The following is a 22582-nucleotide window of genomic DNA, read 5'->3' as shown; positions in this document are numbered from 1 at the left end:
TGAAATTTTAGAAAATCTTTGTGAAATCATTGAAATCTTTTAAATATTTTTAAATGCTCTAAATCGTTGTAAAATATGAGACATTTTTGTGAACTTTTTACATTTATTTAAAACGTTTGTTAAATATTTAAAATCTTTACAAATTTTTTAAATATTTGTAATGTTTGTTAACTCGTTGAAATCTTTAAAATCCATTTGAAATTTTTTTTAAACCATCAAAGTCTTTGCAATTTTTTTTAATCTTTATGAAATCTTTTGTCATTAAAAAAAATATTGATTAAGTCGTTAAAATTTTCTAGAATATTTTTAAATCTTCTAAATCTTTGTGAGACCCTATAATTTTTGTGAAATATTTGTTAATTATTGGAAATCTTAAACAACTTTATGAAATCTTTGAAATCTGCTAAAATGTTTTCAAATCTTTGAAATCTTCTAAATATTTTTTAATATTCTAAATCTTTGTAAAATATTTTTAATATTTTCAAAACCTTAAAAATATTTGTAAAATCTTTGAAGTCTTCTAAAATATTTTTAAATCTTTTAAATGTTTGTTAAATCTTTTTAATATTTTTTGAAATCTTTAAAAACTTTTTTAATTTGTCTAATCTTCGTGAAATCTTTTGACATTTGTAATAATATTTCTTAAATCGTAAAAATTTTCTAAAATATTTCAAAATCTTCGAAATCTTTACTCAAATATTTTGAAATCTCCTCAAATGTTTTTAAATCTGGTCGAAATGTTTCAAATCTTAAAAAAAAATTATTGATTATTTCAAATGTATTTAAAAATGTTGTGAAGCCGATTCGATTTTTAAGGGAAAATTGAACTATACTACTTTTGGTGGAAAATTAATTTTCTCCCTCTTTTTTCAATTGTTATTTTTGTCTCTGTTGAGCCAAAAATTAAGGCAGTTTGGAAGTCTAATTTTTAATTGTAAATAAATAGATTTCTGTTTGATCTTAAATTAAAAAATTAATAAATTAATAATCTCTTTTTTCAATGAAATTTCCACTATGCCAGATAAAGATTTATAATTTTTTTTTTAATTCGTCAGTTTGTTGGAAAATTATTTTCTTCAACTGAAAATTCAATTTTTTCAGTATTAGTTAAAAATTGATGTTTCTTAGTTAAAAATTCAAAAATTTGAATGCAAATTAGTATTTTTTAAAAGAAAATTCAACTATATTTTCTAAAAATATTTATATTTATTGATATTTATTATATTAATGATAAATATTTATCATTTTAGTTGAAAATCCATCTTCTAGGTTCGAAATAAAATTAATCGGTTAAACGTTAAACTTTTTAGAAATAAATTAATGATATTATTTTATTTTTGTTGAAGATGCATCATTTTAATTAAAAATGTATTTCTTGAGTTGAAAAATGAGCTATTTGATTTAAAATTAAAAAAAAAATTTCCAACAAAAAAAAACTAATTTTCAAAAAAGTAGATACATTTTCAAACAAACTGATGATTTTTAACCAAAAATTATATAGTGAAATTTTTAGCTAAAAAATTACTGATAAACCAGAAAGGTAGCTTTTTAAATAAAATGATGGAATATTCAATTGGAACAGTTACAAGTTACATTTTCTATTAAAAAACAATAATTTGCAGAACAAATTTTTTTTTAAATCAACATTTTCCAACAAAGTGATGATTTTTGTCTAGAATAATGAATCTTCAAGAAGAGTAGTTTCACAATTACAACAACAAAAAAAAAGAACATTTTTCGAACAAAATTTGTGTTCCGGCAGACATAATTACCTCTAGATTTTGTAGTTAAAATATTTAATTAGACAATGCATTCTTGTCGAAGTATTATGGTTCTTGAAAAAACCAGATTCTTTTTGAGAGCCTTAAATTTTAAATCTGCAAGAGGAAAAATGTTCTATTATGGTCACTTTTATAACAGGTTCTGCGCAAAGCCTCGATTATCAGAAACCAGAAGGACACGGCTCATACCAAAGCAGAGAGGAACATATTAGAAGCTGTGAAGGTAATTTCCGAATCTAAGAAATTCACTTATCTAATTGAATTGTAAAAACAGTAGTCGATGAGTAAGAGGGTTTCTAATCCAAGATTCCTACCTGAACGACATCGAGAAGATTCTATAGCTGTAGTGGTTCCTGCCCGGGCTAAGTTTCTAGAAAAGTGGTTCGTGTCCGTGCTAAGTTTCTAAATAAATGGTTCGTGTCCAAGCTAAGTTTCTAGAATAATGTAGATGACATCGAGAATACCGACATCGAGAAGAATCTATAGCTGTAGTGGTTCCTGTCCGTGCGAAGTTTCTCGAATAGTGGTTCGTGTCCGAGCTAAGTTTCTAGAATAATTTAGATGGCATCAAGAATACCGACATCGCGAAGAATCTATAGCTGTAGTGTTTCCTGTCCGGGCTAAGTTTCTAGAAAAGTGGTTCGTGTCCGTTCTAAGTTTCTAAATAAATGGTTCGTGGTCGTGCTAAGTTTCTAGAATAATTTAGATGACATCGAGAATACCGACATCGAGAAGAATCTATAGCTGTAGTGGTTCGTATACGTGCTAAGTTTCTAGATAATTTGTTCGTGTCCGTGCTAGTTTTTAGAATAATTTAGATGACGTCATCCTGAATTCCTACCTTAACAAAATCGACAAGATTCTATATCTGTATGGGTTCGTGTCCGTCCTAAATTTCTAGAAAAGTGCTGTGTGGCCGTGCTAAGTTTCTAGAAAAGTAATTTGTGTCCGTGCTAAGTTTATAGAAAAATTTTTATAACGTCATCCTCAATTCCTATATTACCAACACTGCGAAAATTCTATAGCTTTAATAGCTCGTGTCCGTGATAAGTTTTTATAAAAGTGGTTCGTGTCGTGCTATGTTTTCTAAATAATTTAGATCACGTCATCCTCAATTCCTATATTACCAAGATCCAGAAAATTCTATAGCTTTAATATTTCGTGTCCGTGGTAAGTTTCTAGAACATTCTAGACGACGTCACACAGTAATAATATTGTTCATTTGTGAGCGATGGATTTTTTTAAACATCTTCAAGGTTATGTTTGGTGTTAATTAACATTTCGCTTAAATACATTCAAGGTTACATTTTTTATTTGTTCTCGCATTTTTTACTGCTTAATGTAGTTGTAATAAAAAACAAGAATGATTTCTAGCTTCCCTATAGATACTGCATTTGATTATGAAAAAATCCTTTTTTTATTTATTTAATTCTGAAAAGGTGCAGGTGTACTCCTCATGGACAGGACATTCAATAAACAAATTCTTGCCTTTTGTAATTGCCCAATTTTATTCTATGGCCTCATCTAGAATGTTCTAGAAACTTGCCATGGACACGAGCCACTAAAGCTCTAGAATTTCCTCGATCCCGGTAAATTAGGAATCCTGGATTAGAACTGAATTTGTTTGCAGCATCCCTTCATCGTTGACCTGATGTACGCCTTTCAAACCGGGGGGAAACTCTACCTAATTCTGGAATATATGTGCGGAGGTGAATTATTTCGTCATCTGAACAAAGAGGGCATTTTCCTCGAAGACACTGCCATTTTCTACCTCTGCGAAATCATCCTCGCCCTCCAACATCTCCATCGCCAGGGTATCATCTATAGAGACTTAAAGCCCGAGAACATTCTTTTGGATGCCGAGGGACACATTAAATTGACTGATTTTGGCCTCTGCAAAGAGCACATCGAAGACGACACAGTAACGCACACTTTTTGTGGAACAATTGAGTACATGGCGCCGGAAATTCTGATGAGAAGTGGCCACGGCAAGGCCGTTGATTGGTGGAGTCTCGGGACTCTATTGTACGACATGTTGACTGGTGCGCCACCCTTTACCGGTGAAAATCGAAAGAAAACGATTGACAAGATTCTCAAGGGCAAGTTGTTCCTGCCAATGTATCTCACTGCCGACGCGCGAGACTTGATTCGCAAGCTGCTCAAGAGACAGGTGAAGCAAAGACTGGGATCGGGATCGACGGATGCTGAGCAGATCAAAAATCACAAGTTCTTCGAGAAGGTCAATTGGAACGACGTGATTTGTCGGAGAACTGATCCGCCGTTTACGCCCACTCTAGTGAGTGAGGATGATGTTTCCCAGTTTGATCAGAGATTCACGGCTTCTGATCCCATCGATTCCCCAGTTGAGCACACACTCAGCGAGTCTGCTAATCTTATTTTTGAGGTCAGTTTTCCAAGTTATGTTATTGTTTTACTGCACTTAAGTTGCTATGAGTGTCTAGTTCTATATTTTGTTTCTCCTGCTACCACTGCATTCCTTTCCACTGACTTCATTCGCTCATCCCTTCCCAAACCTCCTCGTCTACTTTGTCTTCTCCTTACTTCTCCTCTTATGGTCCACCATTTCCTCTACTTCCTCAATCATCATTTCTCCTACATCATCTAACTCTAATCCCCTAATTTTCCTTCCCTTCCTCTACTTCCCCTTAATTTCCCCTACTTCCCGTTCGACTCATTTCATCTTACTTTCCTTGCTTTCCCAACACTGATTTCTCCTACTTCCTATTTATTTTACCCTACTTTTTCACCACTAAATAGCCCTAGTTTCTCTTTATATCACCAACCTCACTTTTATTTCTCCTATTTTCGCACAACTTATTTCCCCTACTTCTGCTTTATTTTTTACACTTCCTCTTTATTCTCCTAATTCTTTTTTATTTCCCCTACTTTTCCACGACTTATTTCCCCTAATTTTACCTTATTCCCTCAACTTTACCACCAATTATTTCCCCTACTCCCCCTTCATTTTTTCTACTTCTTAATTTTCCCTACTTCCCCAACATTAATTTCCTCTACTTCTCGTTAATTTCACCTACTTTCCCAATATTAAAATCCTTATCTTCTTCCTTTTCCCCCTACTTCCACTTTGTTTCCACTACTTCCCCTTTGATTTCCCCTGCTTTCTCAACAATAATTTCTTCTGCTTCCCCTTGATTCCCCCTACTTTCCCAATATTAATTTCCTTTTCTTCTTCCCCCTACTTCCCCTTTTTTCTCTACTTTCTCCTAATTTCCTCTACTTTCCCAATATTAATTTCATTTTCTTCTTTTTTCTCTACTTCCACTTTATTTCCCTTACTTCCTCTTTATTTTCTCTACTTCCCCTTTATTTTCCTTACTTCTCCTTTATTTTCTCCACTTTTCCTAAATTTTCCCTACTTTCCCAATATTAATTTTCATTACTTCCCCTTTTTTCCTCTACTTACCCTTAATTTCCCCTTCTTTCCCTAAATTAATTTCCTCTATTTCCCCTTTATCTCCCCTACTTTCTCAACAGTAATTTCCTTCATTTTCCCCATATTTCCCCTAATTCCCCTTTATTTTCTCTACTTTCCCAACATTAATTTCCTTCATTTTTCCTTCATTTCCCCTAATTCTCATTTATTTTCTCTACTTCCCGTTTATTTTTTCTTTATTTCCCCTACTTCCCTTTTATTTTCTGTACTTTTCTGAAATTTTCCCTATTTTCTGAATATTAATTTCCTTGACTTCCGCTTCTTTCCTCTACTTCCCCTTCAGTTTCCCTACTTTCCTAACATTAATTTCCTCTACTTCTCTAATAATTTCCCCAACTTTCCAAAATTAATTTCCTTTATTTCCCCTTTATTTTCCCTACTTCCTTTTTATTTTCCCCTTTATTTGATCTACTTCTCCTTAATTTATCCTACTTTCCCAATATTATTTTCCCCTCCTTCCCCCTTTTCCCTTTCTTTCTCTTTATTTCCCCTACTTTGCTAACATTAATTTCCTCTACTTCTCCTTAATTTCCCCAACTTTCTCAACAGTAATTTCCTTTATTTCCCCTATATTTTCCTAGTTCCCCTTTGTTTTCTCTACTTTCCCAACATTAATTTCCTGTATTTCCCCTTTTATTCGTCCATCGATTTCCCCTTAATTCCTCAACTTTTCCTTGCCTTATTTTCCCTAAATTCCCCTTCTAGGAAAGATCGACGATGATGAAAATTCAATTATTCCATTTGAAGATTCATCATTTTAGACGAAAATTAATGTTTTTGGTTGGAAAATTCAACTATTTTGTAGATAATAATTCGTCTTTTTGGGATTGAAATTAGATAATTTTGCTAAAAAAAAGTCGTCTTTTTGGGTAGAAAATTAAAACTTTTGTTTAAAAATGCAACTTTTGATTGAAAACGAACTATTTGGATGAAACTTTTTTGAAAATTCATCTTTTTCGATAGAAAATTAATCTTCTTGGTCGAAAATTCATTTTTCTGGTTGAAAATTCCTCTTTTTTTTGCATAAAAAATTCAACAATTTGATAAAAAATGAACTATTTGAATGAAAACCCATACTTTCTTATTGGAATTTTTACTTTTTTTAGGCAGATAATTCGTCTTTTTGGCTTTAAAATTAAATAATTTTGATGAAAATTCATGTCTTTTTTTGAAAAGTTCATTTTTTCGGGTTGAAAATGAATCTTTTTCAAAAATTTAACTTTTGATTGAAAATTCAACAAATTTGTAGGAAAATGAAACTTTGATTAAAAAAATCATATTTTTTAAATGAAAATTCAACTATTTTCCAGATAATTAATCTTTTTGTCCCTAAAATTAAATAATTTGTAGAACATTCATGTGTTTTGTTGAAAAGTTGATTCTTCTGGGTAGAATATTAAGCTTTTTAGTTGAAAATTCAACTTTTTGGTTAAAAATGTACCTTTTTTTGGCTTAAAAATTTAACAATTTGGTAGAAAATTAATCTATTTGGTTGAGAAGTCATATTTTTGGGTTGAAAATTCAGCTTGTTTGTGGATAATTCGTCTTTTTGGCTTAAAAATTACATAATTTTGTTGAAGAATTTTCTTTTTTGGCAGAAAATGTAGAAAATTAATTTTTTTTGTTTTAAAAATCTTTTTTGTTTATTTGAAAATTTAAGTATTTTCTAGATAATTAATCTTTTTTGCTCTAAAATAAAATAATTTTATTGAAATCTGGTCTTTTTTGGTAAAACATTAATCGAACATGCATGTGTTTTGTTGAAAACTTGATCTTTTTGGGTAGCAAATTAATCTTCTTGGTTGAAAATTCACCTTTTCGGCTCTAAAATTCACAAAATTGGTAGAAAATCATATTTTTGAGTGGAAAATTCAATTATTTTCTAGAAAATTCGTCTTTTTCGGTTAAAAATTAAATAATTTTGTTGAAAATTTGTCTTTTTTGTTATAACTGTTTTTGTTGTCACTTTTTTTTTTTAAATATTTTGATGTTTGGTTAAAATTTTTTTAAAAATGTTTACTGAAAATGTAACTTGTAACTATTCTAATTATACATCCCATCATTTTAATTAAAAATTCATGATTTTATTTGAAAATTCATCTGTTTGGTTTAGCATTAATTCTTTTAACTAAAAATTTAATTATTTTATTTTTGGTTGTTAAATTATACTTTTTGATTGAAAAATCGTATTTTTTTGGTTGAAAATTTAAATATTCATCATTTTAGTTGGAAATGTAAATTAAAACAATTTTTTTTAAATTATTGTTTTTTTAATTGAAAATGTTAATTGTAATTATTTAAATTAAATATTTCAACATTTTAATAAAAATTACTAGCCAAAGTGATGAATTTTTAACAAAAAACTGATTTTTCAACAAAATAAATGAATTTTCAGAAAAATGGTTGAATTTTGAAGTAAAAAAGATAAATTTTAAACCCAAAATTTAGTATTTCAATTTTCATTATAAACAATTAATTTAATTAATTAAATTTAAACGGAAAAGAGGAATCTGTAACTAAAATGATGGAATATTTTTCATTAGAAAAAATCTTACAAGTTACATTCATAGTTAAGAAAATTAAAGAAAATAGTTACATTTTCAAAAAATTGTATCGATTTATAAATAAAATAGTTAATATTTAGCTGAAATAGTTGAATTTCAAACCAAAAAGATTAATTTTCAATCAATAAGATTAATCTTCTGCGAAAAAAGATAAATTTTCAACTAAAAAAAAAAATTATCAACCAAAAATTGAATAATTAAATTTTCAGTTAAAAAAGTATTGTTCAACCAAAAAGATAGAATTTCAACTAAAATGATGAAATATTTTCAATACAAAAAAATGGTTGCAAGTAACATTTATTGTTAAAAAAAAAATCTGAAAAATACTTTTTTATTCTCAAGAAAAGTGATGAATTTTCAACTAAAATAATGCGTTTTCTATTAAAATAATCTAGTTTTTAACCAAGAAGATTAATTTCCACTAAAAATACGAATTTCCCACTTAAGATCATTTCTAAATCAAAAATTGAGTGGTGAAATTTTTAGTTAAAATAATTAATTTTCCACACGCAAAGCATTTTTAACCCAAAGTGATGAATTTTTAAGTATAACAGATGAATTTTAAACCAAGGAGATGAATTTTTACCAAAAGAGTTTAACTTTCAACTTAGCAGTTTTATTTTTAATTAAAAAAAAATCAACTAATATTAATAATTTTTAACTGTAATACTTGAATTTTAAGCAAAAAAGATTAATTTTCAAATAAATAGATTAAATTTCAAGCAACAAGATCAACTGTTCATCGAAAGACGATTTCTTAACAATATCCATGAATTTTCAACAAAATAGTTAAATTTTTAACTAAAAAAGGTCAATTTTTAAATAAAAATGTAAAAGTTCAATTTTCATTTAAAAAAAAATTAATTAAAATAATTTCAAACGAAAAAGATGAATTTTTAGTAAAAATTATGGAATATTTTCAGTTAAAGACAAAAAATTATCACAAGTTAGATTTATAGTTTATAAAATTTGTAAACCAACCAAAAAGTGAATAGTGAAATTTTCTGTTAAAAAATTAATATTTCACCAGAAAGATAAATTTTAAATAAAAATTACGCATTTTTTAAATTGAATAATTGAATTTTCAATTAAAATGATGCATTTTTAAATAGAATAATTGATTTTTTAACTAAAATGATTAATTTTCATCCGAGAAGTTCATTTTCTACAAAAAAAATATGAGTTTTCAATTAAAAATGACAATTTTTCGACCATAAATTGAATAGTGAAATTTTCAGTTAAAAAATTAATATTTCACCAGAAAGATGAATTTTCAAATAAATTGATGCATTTTAAATAGAATAATTGAATCTTCCATTAAAATGATGCATTTTTAAATAGAATAATTGAATTTTCTATTAAAATGATGCATTTTTTAAATTGAATAATTGAATTTTCAATTAAAATGATGAATTTTAAAATTGAATAATTGAATTATCCATTAAAATTATGCATTTTTTGATTGAATAATTGAATTTTCCATTAAAATTATGCATTTTTAAATAAAATAATTGAATTTTTAACTAAAATGATAAATTTGCACCTGAGAAGTTCATTTTCTACCAAAAATACGATATTTCAATTAAAAATGATAATTTTTCAACCAAAAATTGAATAATGAAATTTTCAGTTTGCAAAGCAAAAATATAATTTTGCAATCAAATAGTTTAATTTTCTACGAAAAAAAGACACGAATTTTCCACAACATTTTTTTATTTTAAAGCCAAAAAACTAATTATCTACAAAATAGTTGAATTTTAAACCAAAAAGATAAATTTTCAATCAATAAGATTAATTTGTACTAAAAAAGATAAATTTTCAAACCAAAAATATATACTACCAAAACATGAATGGTTAAATTTACAGTTAAAACAAAAATAATTTCCCAAACAAGAAAAAAAACTTATTTTGAAACAAATTGAATTTGCAAACCAATAATATAATTTTCCAATCCAAAAATTTAGTTTTCTAACAAGATTAATTTTCGACAAAAACAAACGAATTTTCCACAACATTTTTTTATTTTAAAGCCAAAGAGATGAATTTTTAACCAATAAATATGATTCTTCAAAAAAGACGAATTTTGAACTGAAAAAGTACCATTTTTCAAACAAAAATGAAATAGGGAAATTTTCTGTTAAAAAAGTATTGTTTAACCAAAAAGCTAGATTTTCAACTAAAATTATGCATTTTCAAGTAAAATAATTTTTTTTATCCAAAAGATTCATTTCCAGTAAAAAAAATCGGATTTCTGAGTCGATGTTTTAAAAAAAATACGAAATATTTTAATGCCCTACTATGAAAAACTTATATCAAGAAAAAAATCTGAAATTTTGAGGACATTTTTTTAGGACGAAAATTTGTCCTTTTCAATTTAAAATTCAGCTATTTCGTTAAAAATTCACGTATTTTATTAAAAAATCGATTTTTTGTAAACAATTCTTTTTTTTTAAAGTTGATTTTCTTGTTTAAAAATTCTTTTCGGTTAAATATTGAAATATTTATCATTTTAGTTGAAAATTTATCTTTTAGGTTGGAAATAAAATTATTTGGTTGAAACTAAAACTGTTGTCTTAATAATTAATTTTTTTACTGAAGATTCATCGTTTTAATTAAAAATTCATTTTTCCGGTTTGAAATTCAACTATTCCAGTTAAAATTTTACAATTTATTGAAATTTTTTTTCAAGTTGGTTTTTTTATGGCGTTATTTTTTTTAAAGTAAATTTATAAATTGAAGTTTTAACATATTCCAATTGAAAATTTCCGTAATTCGAAAATTTTTTAGTTTTAAAATTTTCCATTTTAGATTTGTAATTTTTAAGCATATACATTTTAATTTACAGAATTTTACAATGCAGTTTTAAATACATGAAAATTAAATATTAGAAGCGTTTAAAATAAAAAATTTTTGATAAAAAGTAGCAATTTTTAGTTAATCAAGTATGAATATAAATTAATTAATGATTTTTTAAAAATAGAATTGTACTTGAAGATTTAAAAAGCAAATAATAATTGATTGTAAAATAAAATTTGAAACTTCATAAACTATTTTTAATTTTAAAGTAAGTTTTAAATAATATATTTGTAATTAGAACTATTATTAAATTTCAGCTTACATTTGAAAGATTTTTAAAAAAGTTCAAAATTACTTTAAAATTTTAAATGACTTCAAGTAATTTAAAATTTAATTTAATTTTCAATTTTTTACAAATTTATAGTTGGAACTGGAATTTATCCAGAATAATAATAATAATAATAATAATAATAATAATAATTCTGAATTGGAAACGGGAATTTTCAAATTTTAAGAATTTCCTAGGTAGTGTTGGAAATTTTCGGAAAGAAGAAAAATTCTGAATTGGAATATGAACTTTTTCTAAAAATTTGTGAGTTGAAGCAGGGAATTTTCAAATTTTAACCAATTCTGAGTTGGAACTGGGTTTTATCCAAAAGAATTATTATTTTTCTTGGAACGGGGAATTGCAAAATTAAAATAAATTCGGAGCTGGAACAGGGAATTTAAATAAAAAATTATAATTCTTAGTTGGAACGAAAAATTTTCGATAAGAATAAAAATTCTGGATTTGAACAGGGATTTTTGAAAAGAATTTTATTTCTGAAATTCAGGATTTCAATTGGAAATGTTTAATTTTTAACCAATTCTGAACTGGAATTGGAATTAATAATAATGAATAATAAATTTAAAAAAACATAATACATAATAAATAAAATAAAAATAAAAATATACAAATAATAAAATAATAATAAAATAAATATTAATAAAAAATAAAGTAATAAAAAAATTAATTATTAATAATTCTAAATAGAAAATTGAAGTTTTGAAAGAAAATTCTAATTCTGAGTTGAAACGAGGTATTTTCGGAAAAATTTTAAATTATGAATTGGAACAGGGAATTTGACTAAGAAATTCTAATTCTTAGTTGAAATGAAGAATTTTCGAAAATAATTAAAATTTTCGATTTGAGCAGGGATTTTTCAAAAGAATTTTATTTCTGAATTTTAGCATTTCCACTGGAAATGTTTAATTTTTAACTAATTCTGAACTGTAATTGGAATTAATAATAATAAATAATAAATTAATAAATTAAAAAAAAAAAATCATAAATAATAATAATATAAAAATAATAAGTAATAAAATAAAAAGTAAAATAATAATAAAATTAGTTAATAATGATTTTAAATAGAAAATTAAATTTTCCAAATGTAATTATAATTCTGAAAAAAAGATATTTTTGAAAAACAAAATTAAATTATGAATTCGTACAGAAAATTTTACACAAAAAATTCTAATTCTTGTAATTATTTGAAATGGAAAATTTTCGAAAAGAATAAAAATTCTAGATTTGAACAGGGAATTTTTCGAAAAGAATTAAAATTCCGAATTTAACTAGGGAATTTTCCATTTTTAACCTTTTCTGAGCTGGAATTGGAATTAATAATAATAAATAATAAATAAAATAAAATAAAAAATAATAATAAATAATAATTAAATAATAATATGCAAATAATAAAATAATAATGAAATAAATAATAATAAAAAATAAAGTAATACAAAAATTAATTAATAATAATTCTAAATGGAAAATTAAATTTTGTAAAGAAAATTATAATTCTGAGTTGAAACGAGGTATTTTCGAAGAAAATTTAAATTGTGAATTGAAACAGGGAATTTTATATAAAAAAAACAAACATAATTATTAGTTGAAATGGAAAATTTACGAAAATAATTAAAATTCTGGATTTGAGCAGGGATTTTTCAAAAGAATTTTATTTCTGAAATTTAGGATTTCAACTGGAAATGTTTAATTTTTAAACAATTCTGAACTGGAATTGGAATTAATAATAATGAATGATAAATAAAAAAATAAAACATAATAAATAATAAATAATCAAATATAATAAATAAAATAATAATAAAATTAATTAATAATAATTCGAAATAGAAAATTGAATTTTTCAAACGAAATTATAATTCTGAAAAGAAATAAGATATTTTCGAGAATCAAAATTAAATGATGAATTCGTACAGAGAATTTTACTCATAACATTCTAATTTTTGTAATTATTTTAAACGGAGAATTTTCGAAAATAATTAAAATTCTGGATTTGAGCAGGGATTTTTCAAAATAATTTTATTTCTGTAATTTAGGATTTCAACTGGAAATGTTTAATTTTTTACCAATTCTGAACTGGAATTAGAATGAATAATAATAAATAAAAAAAATAAAACATACTAAATAATAATATACAAATAATAAAATAATATTGAAATAAATAATAATAAAAAATAAAGTAATACAAAAATTAATTAATTTGGAGAAAATTAAATTAAAATTGGAGAATTTTCGAAAAGAATTAAAATTCTAGACTTAAGTAGAGAATTTTCCATTTTTAACCTTTTCTGAGCTGGAATTATAATTTAAAATTACTTAAAATGGTATAATTTTAAACATTTTTTAAATTCACTGATTGATTCTTTACTGTAGAGCTTTGAAAATGAAAACGTGGATTTATTATTATTTTTTTTTAAAATTGAGTCTGAAGTGTTTTTATTTGCCGTTCAGTTTTCATGCCTTCGAGTGGAACAATTTTTAGATTTAGTGTTCGATTTTTTAAATTTCATTAACCGTAAAAATTTGTTGCCAATCGGGGAATTTTTTTTCTAGGATTTCAGCAATGCCTTGAGATATGAGTATAATAATTTCATATTTTCCCAGGGATTTACCTATGTTGCTCCCAGTTTACTGGACGAATATCCACAGCCGAGAGTTGTCCACGCGAGAAGTCCTCGCCGAGTTTACATGCGTGGATTTTCACCCCGTGGAACGCATATTAATCACAGTTCTAGGATACAAAATCACAGGTGAATTATTTTTCATTATTTTCATTGCCCGAATTCTTAATTTTTTTCTTGGATTTTTTCTCAAATTTGTTTAATTTACTTGAATTCTTGTAAATTCATTCAATTCTATTTCATTCAATCGATTTTGTGATTCTCTAAAATTTTTTATTTAATTGGTCCTCAATTCTTTTAACCGTGCCTTGAATTCTTAGACATTTCATTCAATTCTTTTGAATTCCCTTGAATTTTTCTAAGCCCATTTCCAAATTACGGAAATCAGTGTATTTTTTAATATTTTTAAAATGAATTTAAATCATTTTAATTTTAATTTACAATGAATTTTTATGAATTTTATCAAATTCTTCTGGTTGAATTTAAATTCTTTATTCCAATTTTACGTAAATCAGTGGATTTCAAAATTATTTTTGACACATTTACCAATTAATTTGAATACTTTTGAATTTATGTGAATTCTTCTAAATTTTATTTAATTCAATGGATTTTTTTTAATTTTGTAAAGTTTTTATTTGATTGATCCTACGTTTTTTAAATTTCAATATGAATTCTTAGGCATTTCATTCAATTCTTTTCAATTCCATTGAATTGACCTAAGTTCTGTTCAAATTTACTGAATTCAATAAAGTTTAAAAAATGTTTTTTATTTGTTTTCAATTCATTTTAATTTTTTTTTTTCATTTACCTTGAATTTTTATGAATTTTACGACAATTAATGGATTAGAAAAAAATTGCGTTTTTCCAATTGTTTTCAATTCTTTTGAATTTATCTTGCATTATTTTGTAACCATTAGCCACTTCTTGTTTTAGAAAACCGTCGGATGACAAAGATTTTAAGATTTAATTTTTTTTTAATTTACCCCGAATTCTTCTAAATTCTCTTGAATTTTGTTTAATTTGCAATTCCTTTGAATTCTTTTAAATTTAATTTGGATTATTTCGTAGTCATTAGTCACTTTTTGTGTTAGAAATTACTGGGGTTTCCAATATTTAAATATATTTCACATTTTTTATGGAATTCACCCTGAATTTTTTTAAATTCTTTGGTATTTTCTTGAATTTTGTTTTAAGTTGCTTGAATTCCTCAAAAATCACTCAATTCTATTTAAATCAATGGATTTTCTGAATTTTTTATTTCTTTAGTTTTAAAATTCTTTGAATCTCACCTTGAATTCTCAGGAATCTCATCAAATTCTTTTGAATTCCATTGCATTTGCCCAAGCTCTGATTTAACTTTCTGAATTTAATTAACTTTTTAAAAATATGTTTAAAATTGTTTTCAATTCTATTTAATTTTTTGTTGTTTTAATTCACCTTAAATTTTTTATGAATTTGATCAAATTCTTCACGTTCCACTAAAATTCCTCAATTATTTCTAATTTTACAGAAATCAACGTATTTTTTCCAATGCCTTTGAGTTCTTTTGAATTAATCTTAAAATTATCTTGCATTGTTTTGTAGTCCTTAGTCACTTCTTGTGTGAGAAATTAGTAGGGTTTCAAAAATTTGTAGATTAATTTATTTTTTAATTCATGCCAAATTCTTTTAAATTCTTTAGTTTTGAAAAATTGGTTTAATTTTCTTGAATTTTTCTGAATTCACTTAATTCTATTTAATACAACGGATTTTTAAAATGTTTAAAAAGTTTTTATTTAATTTATCCTAAATTCGTTTAACCGCACATGAATTCTCAGGAATTTAATTTAATTCTTTTAAATTCCAATGATTTTATACGTTTTACTAATTCGCCACGAATTCTTCTGAATTTCTTTAATTTTCTTGAATTCTTCTAAATTCTCTCAATTCTTTTTAATGCAATAGATTTTTTTTGCATTTTTTATATTTTTTCTAACTCCTTTCAACTCTTTTGAATTTATCTTGGATTGTTTTGTAACATTGAAACACTTTTTTTTTCCGTTAGAAATTAGTAGGGTTTCAAAGATTTGAAGAGATTGAAAAATTTTTGTTTGAATTGACCCCGAATTATTTTTAATTCTTTGGAATTCTCTTGAATTTGTTTAATTGACTTGAATTCTTCTAAATTCTATCAATTTTATTTCATTCAATGGATTAATTTTTTTCTAATTCCTTTGAATTCTTTTGTATTTAATTTGAATTATATTTTATTAATTAGTCATTTCTTATGTTAGAAATTAGCAGAGCTTGAAATATTTGAAATCTTTTATGGAATTCATCCCGAATTCTTTGGAATTCTTTCGAATTCTTTCGAATTGTTTAATTTACTTGATCTATCATAAATTCACTCAATTTTGTTTAATTTAATCGACTTTTTAAACTTTTTAAAAGTTTTTATTTAATTGATCCTAAATTTTTTTTTAACCTCACTTTAAATTTTTAGGCATTTCTTAAAAATATGTTTATATTGTCTCCAATTAATTTTAAGTTTTTTAATGAATTTTATCAAATTCTGCTCGTTTAACTGAGATCCGTTTAAATTCATTGCAACTTTACGGAAATAAAGTTTTTTTTTAATTTTCTAGATTTGTTCCAATTCATTTGAATTCTTTTGTTTTTTTTATTGGATTTTTTGTAGTTATTAGTCACTTATTGCGTTAGAAATTAGTAGGGTTTCGAAGATTTCAAGAGATTTTACCATTTTTTTTGGAATTCACCCCGAATACTTCTAAATTCTTTGGAATTCTCTTGATTTTTTTTTTTTGACTTACTTAAATTCTTCTAAATTCTTTCAATTCTAATTCATTCAATGGATTTAAAATTTTTTCATATTTCTAGCAATTCCCATGCATTCTTTTGAATTTAATTTTCATTATTTTGCATTCATTAGTTAATTCTTGTATTAGAAATTAATAGGTGTTTAAAAATTTGAAAATTTTTATCGAGTTGACCACGAATTTTTCTTAATCCAATGGACTTTTTTCATTTTTTTTTTAGTTTTTTATTTAATTGATTTTAAATTCTTTTAATTTCACCTTGAATTCTTAGACATTTCGTTCGATTCTTTTAAATTCCATTGAATTTCCCTGAGGTCTGTTCAAAGTTACTGAATTTAATAAAAAATTTTTAAAAATATTTTTAAATTCATTCTAATTTTACAAAAATCAATGTATTTTTTAATATTGTTAAAATGAATTTAAATCATTTTAATTTTAATTTACATTGAATTTTTATGAATTTTATCAAATTCTTCTCGTTGAATTTAAATTCCTCTCAATTTAGTCCAATTTTACGTAAATCAGTGGATTTAAAAATTATTTTTGACATATTTTCCAATTAATTTGAATACTTTTGAATTACGTGAATTCTTCTTAATTCTTTTTGTGTTTGAAATTAGTAGGATTTCAAAAACTTGAAGAGATTTGAAATTTTTTGTTTGAGTTGACCCCGAATTATTTTTAATTTTTTGCAATTCTCTTGAATTTGTTCAATTGACTTGAATTCTTTTGAATTTATCTTGGATTATCTTGTAATCATTAGTCACTTATTGTGTTAGAAATTAGTAGGGTTTGAATGATTTGAACAGGCTGAAAAGTTTTTTTGAAATGCACCGTAAATTATTTTTAATTCTTTGGAATTCTCTTGAATTTGTTTAATTGACTTGAATGCTTCTAAATTCACTCGATTCTATTTAATTCAATGGATTTATTTTTATTTTCTAAAATTTTTATTTTAATTAATTCTAAATTCCTTCAACCTCGCCTAGAATTAATGTAATCAAATTCTTTTGAATTCTATTCTATTTGCCATAGCTCTGTTCATAGTTGAAGAATGCAATAAAGTTTTTAAAAAAATTCGATTCATTTAAAGTTGTTTGTAATTCACTTTGAATTTTGATCGATTTGATCAAATTATTCTCACTTAACTTAAATCACTCTAAATTCATTCAAATTTTACTGATATGAAGCGTTTTTTTTTTTTTAATTTTTGTAGTGGTTAGTGATTTGTTTCTTTTGTTAGTAATTAAAATTTTTTTCAATTCCTTTGAATTCTTTTTATATTATGTTGCTTTGTTTTGTAGTCATTAGTCACATCTTTGATTTAGAAATTAGTAGGGTTTCAAATATTTAAAGAGATTTCAAATTTTTTAATGGAATTCACGCCGAATTTTTTTTTAATCTTTAGAATTCTCTTGAATCTATTTAATTTACGTAAATCCTTCTAAATTCTCTCAATTCTATTTAATTCTATGGATTTAAACAAATTAAAAATTTTATTTCATTGATCCTAAATTTTTTTCAATTCCATTCAATTTACCTAAAGTCTGTTCAAAGTCACAGAATTCAATGAAGTTTTTTTGTATTAAATTTTTTTTAATTCACCTTGAATTTTTACGAATTTCCTCGAATTCTTCTCGTTTATTCCTCTAAATTATTTCTAATTTCACGGAAATCAATGGATTTTTTTCTGAGTTGGTTTATTTTTTTCAATTCATTTGAATCCTTATTTGAAAATTCATTTGTTTTTAATTTTTTAAGTCCATTTCAAAGTTACCAAATTTAATTAAGTTTTTAAAAATATTCTTAAATTGCTCTCAATTCTCTCAAATTATTTCTAAATTCACTTCATATTTTTATGAAATTCGTTAAATTCTTATTGTTTATCTTAAATTTCTCTAAATTCATTCCAATTTTACGGAAACCAATGGGGTTTTTTTTTAAATTTTATTCAATAGATATTTTTCAATTCATTTGAATTCTGTGCAATTTAATTTGGACTATTTTGTAGTCACTACTACCTTTTTGTGTTAGAAATTAGTAGGGTTTAAAAGATTTTAAAAGATTTGAAATTATCAATGGAATTCGGCCCGAATTCTTCTAAATTCTTTGAAATTCTTTTGAATGTGCTTAATTCACTTAATTCTATTGAATTCAATGGATTTTTTCAATTTTTTATTTAATTTAACCTAAATTCTTTTAATTTCACCTTGAATTCTTAGGCATTTTTTCCAATTCTTTTAAATTCCATTGAATTCACCTATGCTTTATTCAAAGTCACTGAATTCTCAATTAAATTCTTTTTAATGTATCTTGCATTATTTTGTAGCCATTGGTGATCACTTGTCTTCGAAAATCGTAGGGTGACAAAGATTTTCAGAGATTTAATTTTTTTTAAATTCACAATTAATTCTTTTTAATTCTTTGGAATTCTCTTGAATTTTGTTTAATTTACTTGAATTTTTCTAAATTCTCTTAATTCTATTTCATTCAATGGTTTCTAAAAAATTCCAATTTCTTTGAATTCTTTTTAATTTAATTTCGATTATTTTGTAGTAATTGTTTACTGGTTTTGTTAGAACTTGGGCGGGTTTAAAAGATTTGAAAAGATTTGAATTTTTTAATGGAATTCATTTCGAATTCTTCTAAATTCTTTGGAATTCTCTTGAATTTGTTTAATTTCTTTGAATCCCTGCAAATTCACTTAATTCTATTTAATTCAATGGACTATTTGAATTTTTTTTTATTTCATTGGTTCTAAATTATTTTAATGTCACCTTGAATTCTTGGGCATTCCATCCAATTCTTTTAAATTCCATTGAATTTACCTAAGCTCTGTTTAAATTTACTGAATTCAATGAAGTTTCAAAAAAAAAAATATTTTTTAATTGTTTTCAATTCATTTTAATTTTAATTCAACTTGAATTGTTATGAAATTATTCTCTTTTATCTTACATTTCTTTAAATTAATTCAATTTAATTGATTCTAAATTTTTTTCAATTCCATTCAATTTACCGAAACTCTATTCAAAGTTACAAAATTCAACGAAGTTTTTTTATATTTAAAAATGTTTTAAATTTAATTTAATTTTTTTTTAATTCGCCTTGAATTTTTATGAATTTCATCAAATTTTTCTCATTTATTTTTCTAAATTATTTTCAATTTCACGGAAATCAATGGATTTTTGTCTAATTTTGTATTTTTTTTCCAATTCTGTTGAATATTTTTGAATTTATATTTATATTTATATATTTGTATTATCTTAAATTCTACTTAATTCAATAAATTTTCATTTAATTGATCCTACATTTTTTTAAACTCACCTTAAATTTTTAGTCATTTTAACAAATTCTTTTGAATTCCAATGAATTTACTCAAGCTCTGCTTAAAGTTATTGAATTCAATTAATTTTTTTTTTATATTTTAAAATTGTTTTGAATTCATGAAAATTTTTCTAAAATTCCTTTCAATTATTTACAATTTTACGGAAATTAATTAGGTTCTTAAAATATTTTTTCCAATTTATTAGAAATTAATAGGATATTAAATATTTAATGAGATTTGAAGTTTGTTTTGAAATTCACTAAAATATCTACAAAATAGCTGAATTTTTAACCAAAAAGTATGATTTTTTACCGTAAAGTTGAATTAATTTTTTTTTGGATTTTTCAAGCCCTACAGGTGAATTTTCAACCAAAAATTTGAATTTTCAAAAAAGAAAATAGGATTAAATTTCTACCTAAAAAGACAATTTTTCAATCACGCAGTTGAATTTTCTACCAAAATTTCAAACAGAAGGTTAATTTGATATAAATTAGGCGAATTTTGAAGAAAATAGATAAATTGTCAGCTAAGAAGATTATTTTTCAACCAAAACAAGAGGAATTTTTAAGAAAATTAATCAATTTTAGAGCCAAAGAAGCAAATCATCTACAAAATAGTTCAATTTTCAACGCAAAAAATATGATTTTTCAACTTAATAGTTTAATTTTCAAAACAAAAAAAAAACAGTTTGATTTTCTACAATTTTGTTGAATTTTAAAGTAAAAAAGATGGATTTTTAACAAAAAATAAATTATAAAAATAATAAATAAATTCTTAAATAAGAAGATTAATTTTCTACCGAAAAAAATGAATTCCAACAAAATTATTATATTGTAAAGCCAAAAAGACAAATTATCTAAAAAAAGTTTTTAAATTCTTTTAAATTTCTTTAATTTATTTGAATGCTTCTAAATTCTAAATAAATATATATTTCAATTCTTTTGAAATTATCTTAGATTTTCAAATTGTTTTTAATTAATTTTAATTTATCTAGATTTTTATTAGTTTCATCAAATTATTCGCCTTTATCTTAAATTCCTCTAAATTATTTTCGATTTTATTTCTGTGATTTTTTATAATTTAGAAATTAGTTAGGTTTCAAAGAATTGAAGAGAATAATTTTTGTTTTTAAATTTATCCCCAATTCTTTGGATTTTTCTCGAGTTTTGGAAATTATTATTTCTTTTATTAATTTATTTTTAATGTAATTAATGAAATTAACATTGTGTTTTTATTGTTAATTTTTTTTTTCCAGGCACATAGAGGATCAAGAAATGATCGAAATAGATTAATGCATCTCTAGCTCTTATCGTTAAAAATTTTCGGCCTCGCCGCTGGAGTCTCTCAGTCCTCGAAAATGTTATTTTAAGGGAGAAGAGAGAATTTTTTCTCTTGATTTCGACGAGGCTCGCTCGACAGATACCGAGACTCCAAAGGCCTAGTTAATTTTTTTACTTGAGTTGAAATATTGATTATTATTAATTAATTAATTAATTAATTAATATTATAATATCGAGTAACCAGAAATAAGATTATTCCGATACCAAACCTAAAACTTTGTCGAAAGTTACGAAAGAGGGATTAATCTTGAAAAGTGTCGAAATCATTTTCAATATTCCTTCGTAAAATTCGACCTGCCAATTTAGTCACAATTCCATCAGAATTATTATTTTCAAGATTTCACCTTTTTTTCTGGAATCTTGCCCTTTTCCATCTGCATTTTCATCGCATAAAAAAGAAGAAGAGAAAAAAGAAAGAAAGGAATTGCTCGCATAAAAATGAAATGCGTGACGATACTTTTGATTGTGCATTAAATATAAAGAAATATTTATGAATAAAAGACTTTCAACGTCAACTTGAAATAGAAAAAAAATAAAAATGGAAAATAGAAAAAAAAAAAGAAAAAAAAAGAACAACGTGCCTGTAAAAAGAAAAACTGTAATGTACCGTAGAATACATTTAAAAGAAGAAGAATAGTAATTATTGAAGTGAGAAAAAGTGTCAGATTACACAAAGTTTAATGATAAAAACGTAAAAAATTGAAAATGGCGACAACAATCTGAGAACGAGACTTGAATAATAATCGATTTTATTGACTGAAAACGTCGACAGTTTTTATTAATTGAAAAAGAATATTGGTTCTCGGAATTTTTGCGCATTTTTTCATTTTTTTTTGTTTTTTTTTGTTTTTTTTTGTTTGTTAAGAAACAATGATTTTTTGAAACGTATACTCGCGTCTTTTGTAAATTCGAAAATAAATTAATGCTTCCTACTATATGGCCGATTATGTCTATCGCATGTTCGACCTTTACTAATAAAAACTTATAAATATGAGAAATAATACCGACTTTTATTTTCACATTTCCCTTTCAGATTAATTTTCAATCAAGAAAATTAATTTTCTACCAAAAAAAAACAGGAATTTTCAACAAAATTATTTATTTAAAAAAAAACTGTTTAATTTTCTGTAAAATTGTTGAATCTTAAAGTAAAAAAGATGAGTTTTCAACCAAAAATAAATAAATAAATTTTCAATCAAGATGATTAATTTTCTACCCAAAAAAAAAAAGAAATTTTAAACAACATTACTTAATTTTAAAGCCGAAAAGACAAATTAAAAAAAGTTAAAGTTTTAAAACTAAAATATGATTTTTCAACATCCAAATTTAATTTGCAACCAAATGATTGTGGAATTTTTAAACAAAAAATATAAAATTTCAACCAAGAAGTTTAATTTTCAACAAAATTCTTTTATTTTAAAGCCAAAAAAGACTAATTTTCTGAAAAATTGTTGGATTTTCAAGCTCAATATGTGAATTTTCAACAAACAAGAATAATTTTCTACCCAAAAAGACGACTTACAA

General features: G+C 24.3%; 1 protein-coding gene across 1 annotated transcript in view; it reads left to right on the top strand.

The window, feature by feature from the left end:
- Positions 1-22059, top strand: part of LOC117167927 (ribosomal protein S6 kinase beta-1-like) — a 41356-nt gene extending 19297 nt beyond the window's left edge. The window contains exons 4-7 of the mRNA XM_033353176.1: positions 1921-2004; positions 3412-4185; positions 13561-13706; positions 20974-22059. Of these exons, the coding sequence (XP_033209067.1) occupies positions 1921-2004; positions 3412-4185; positions 13561-13706; positions 20974-21010 (1041 nt within the window). The 3' untranslated portion in view covers positions 21011-22059. The remainder of the gene's footprint in view (positions 1-1920; positions 2005-3411; positions 4186-13560; positions 13707-20973) is intronic.
- Positions 22060-22582: the final 523 nt, after the last annotated feature.

Source organism: Belonocnema kinseyi, chromosome 1 (assembly GCF_010883055.1).
Source record: "Belonocnema kinseyi isolate 2016_QV_RU_SX_M_011 chromosome 1, B_treatae_v1, whole genome shotgun sequence".
Classification (NCBI taxonomy): Eukaryota; Metazoa; Arthropoda; class Insecta; order Hymenoptera; family Cynipidae; genus Belonocnema; species Belonocnema kinseyi.
The sequence above is the reverse complement of the archived record's forward strand: the minus strand, read 5'-3'. Positions and strand labels throughout refer to the sequence as shown.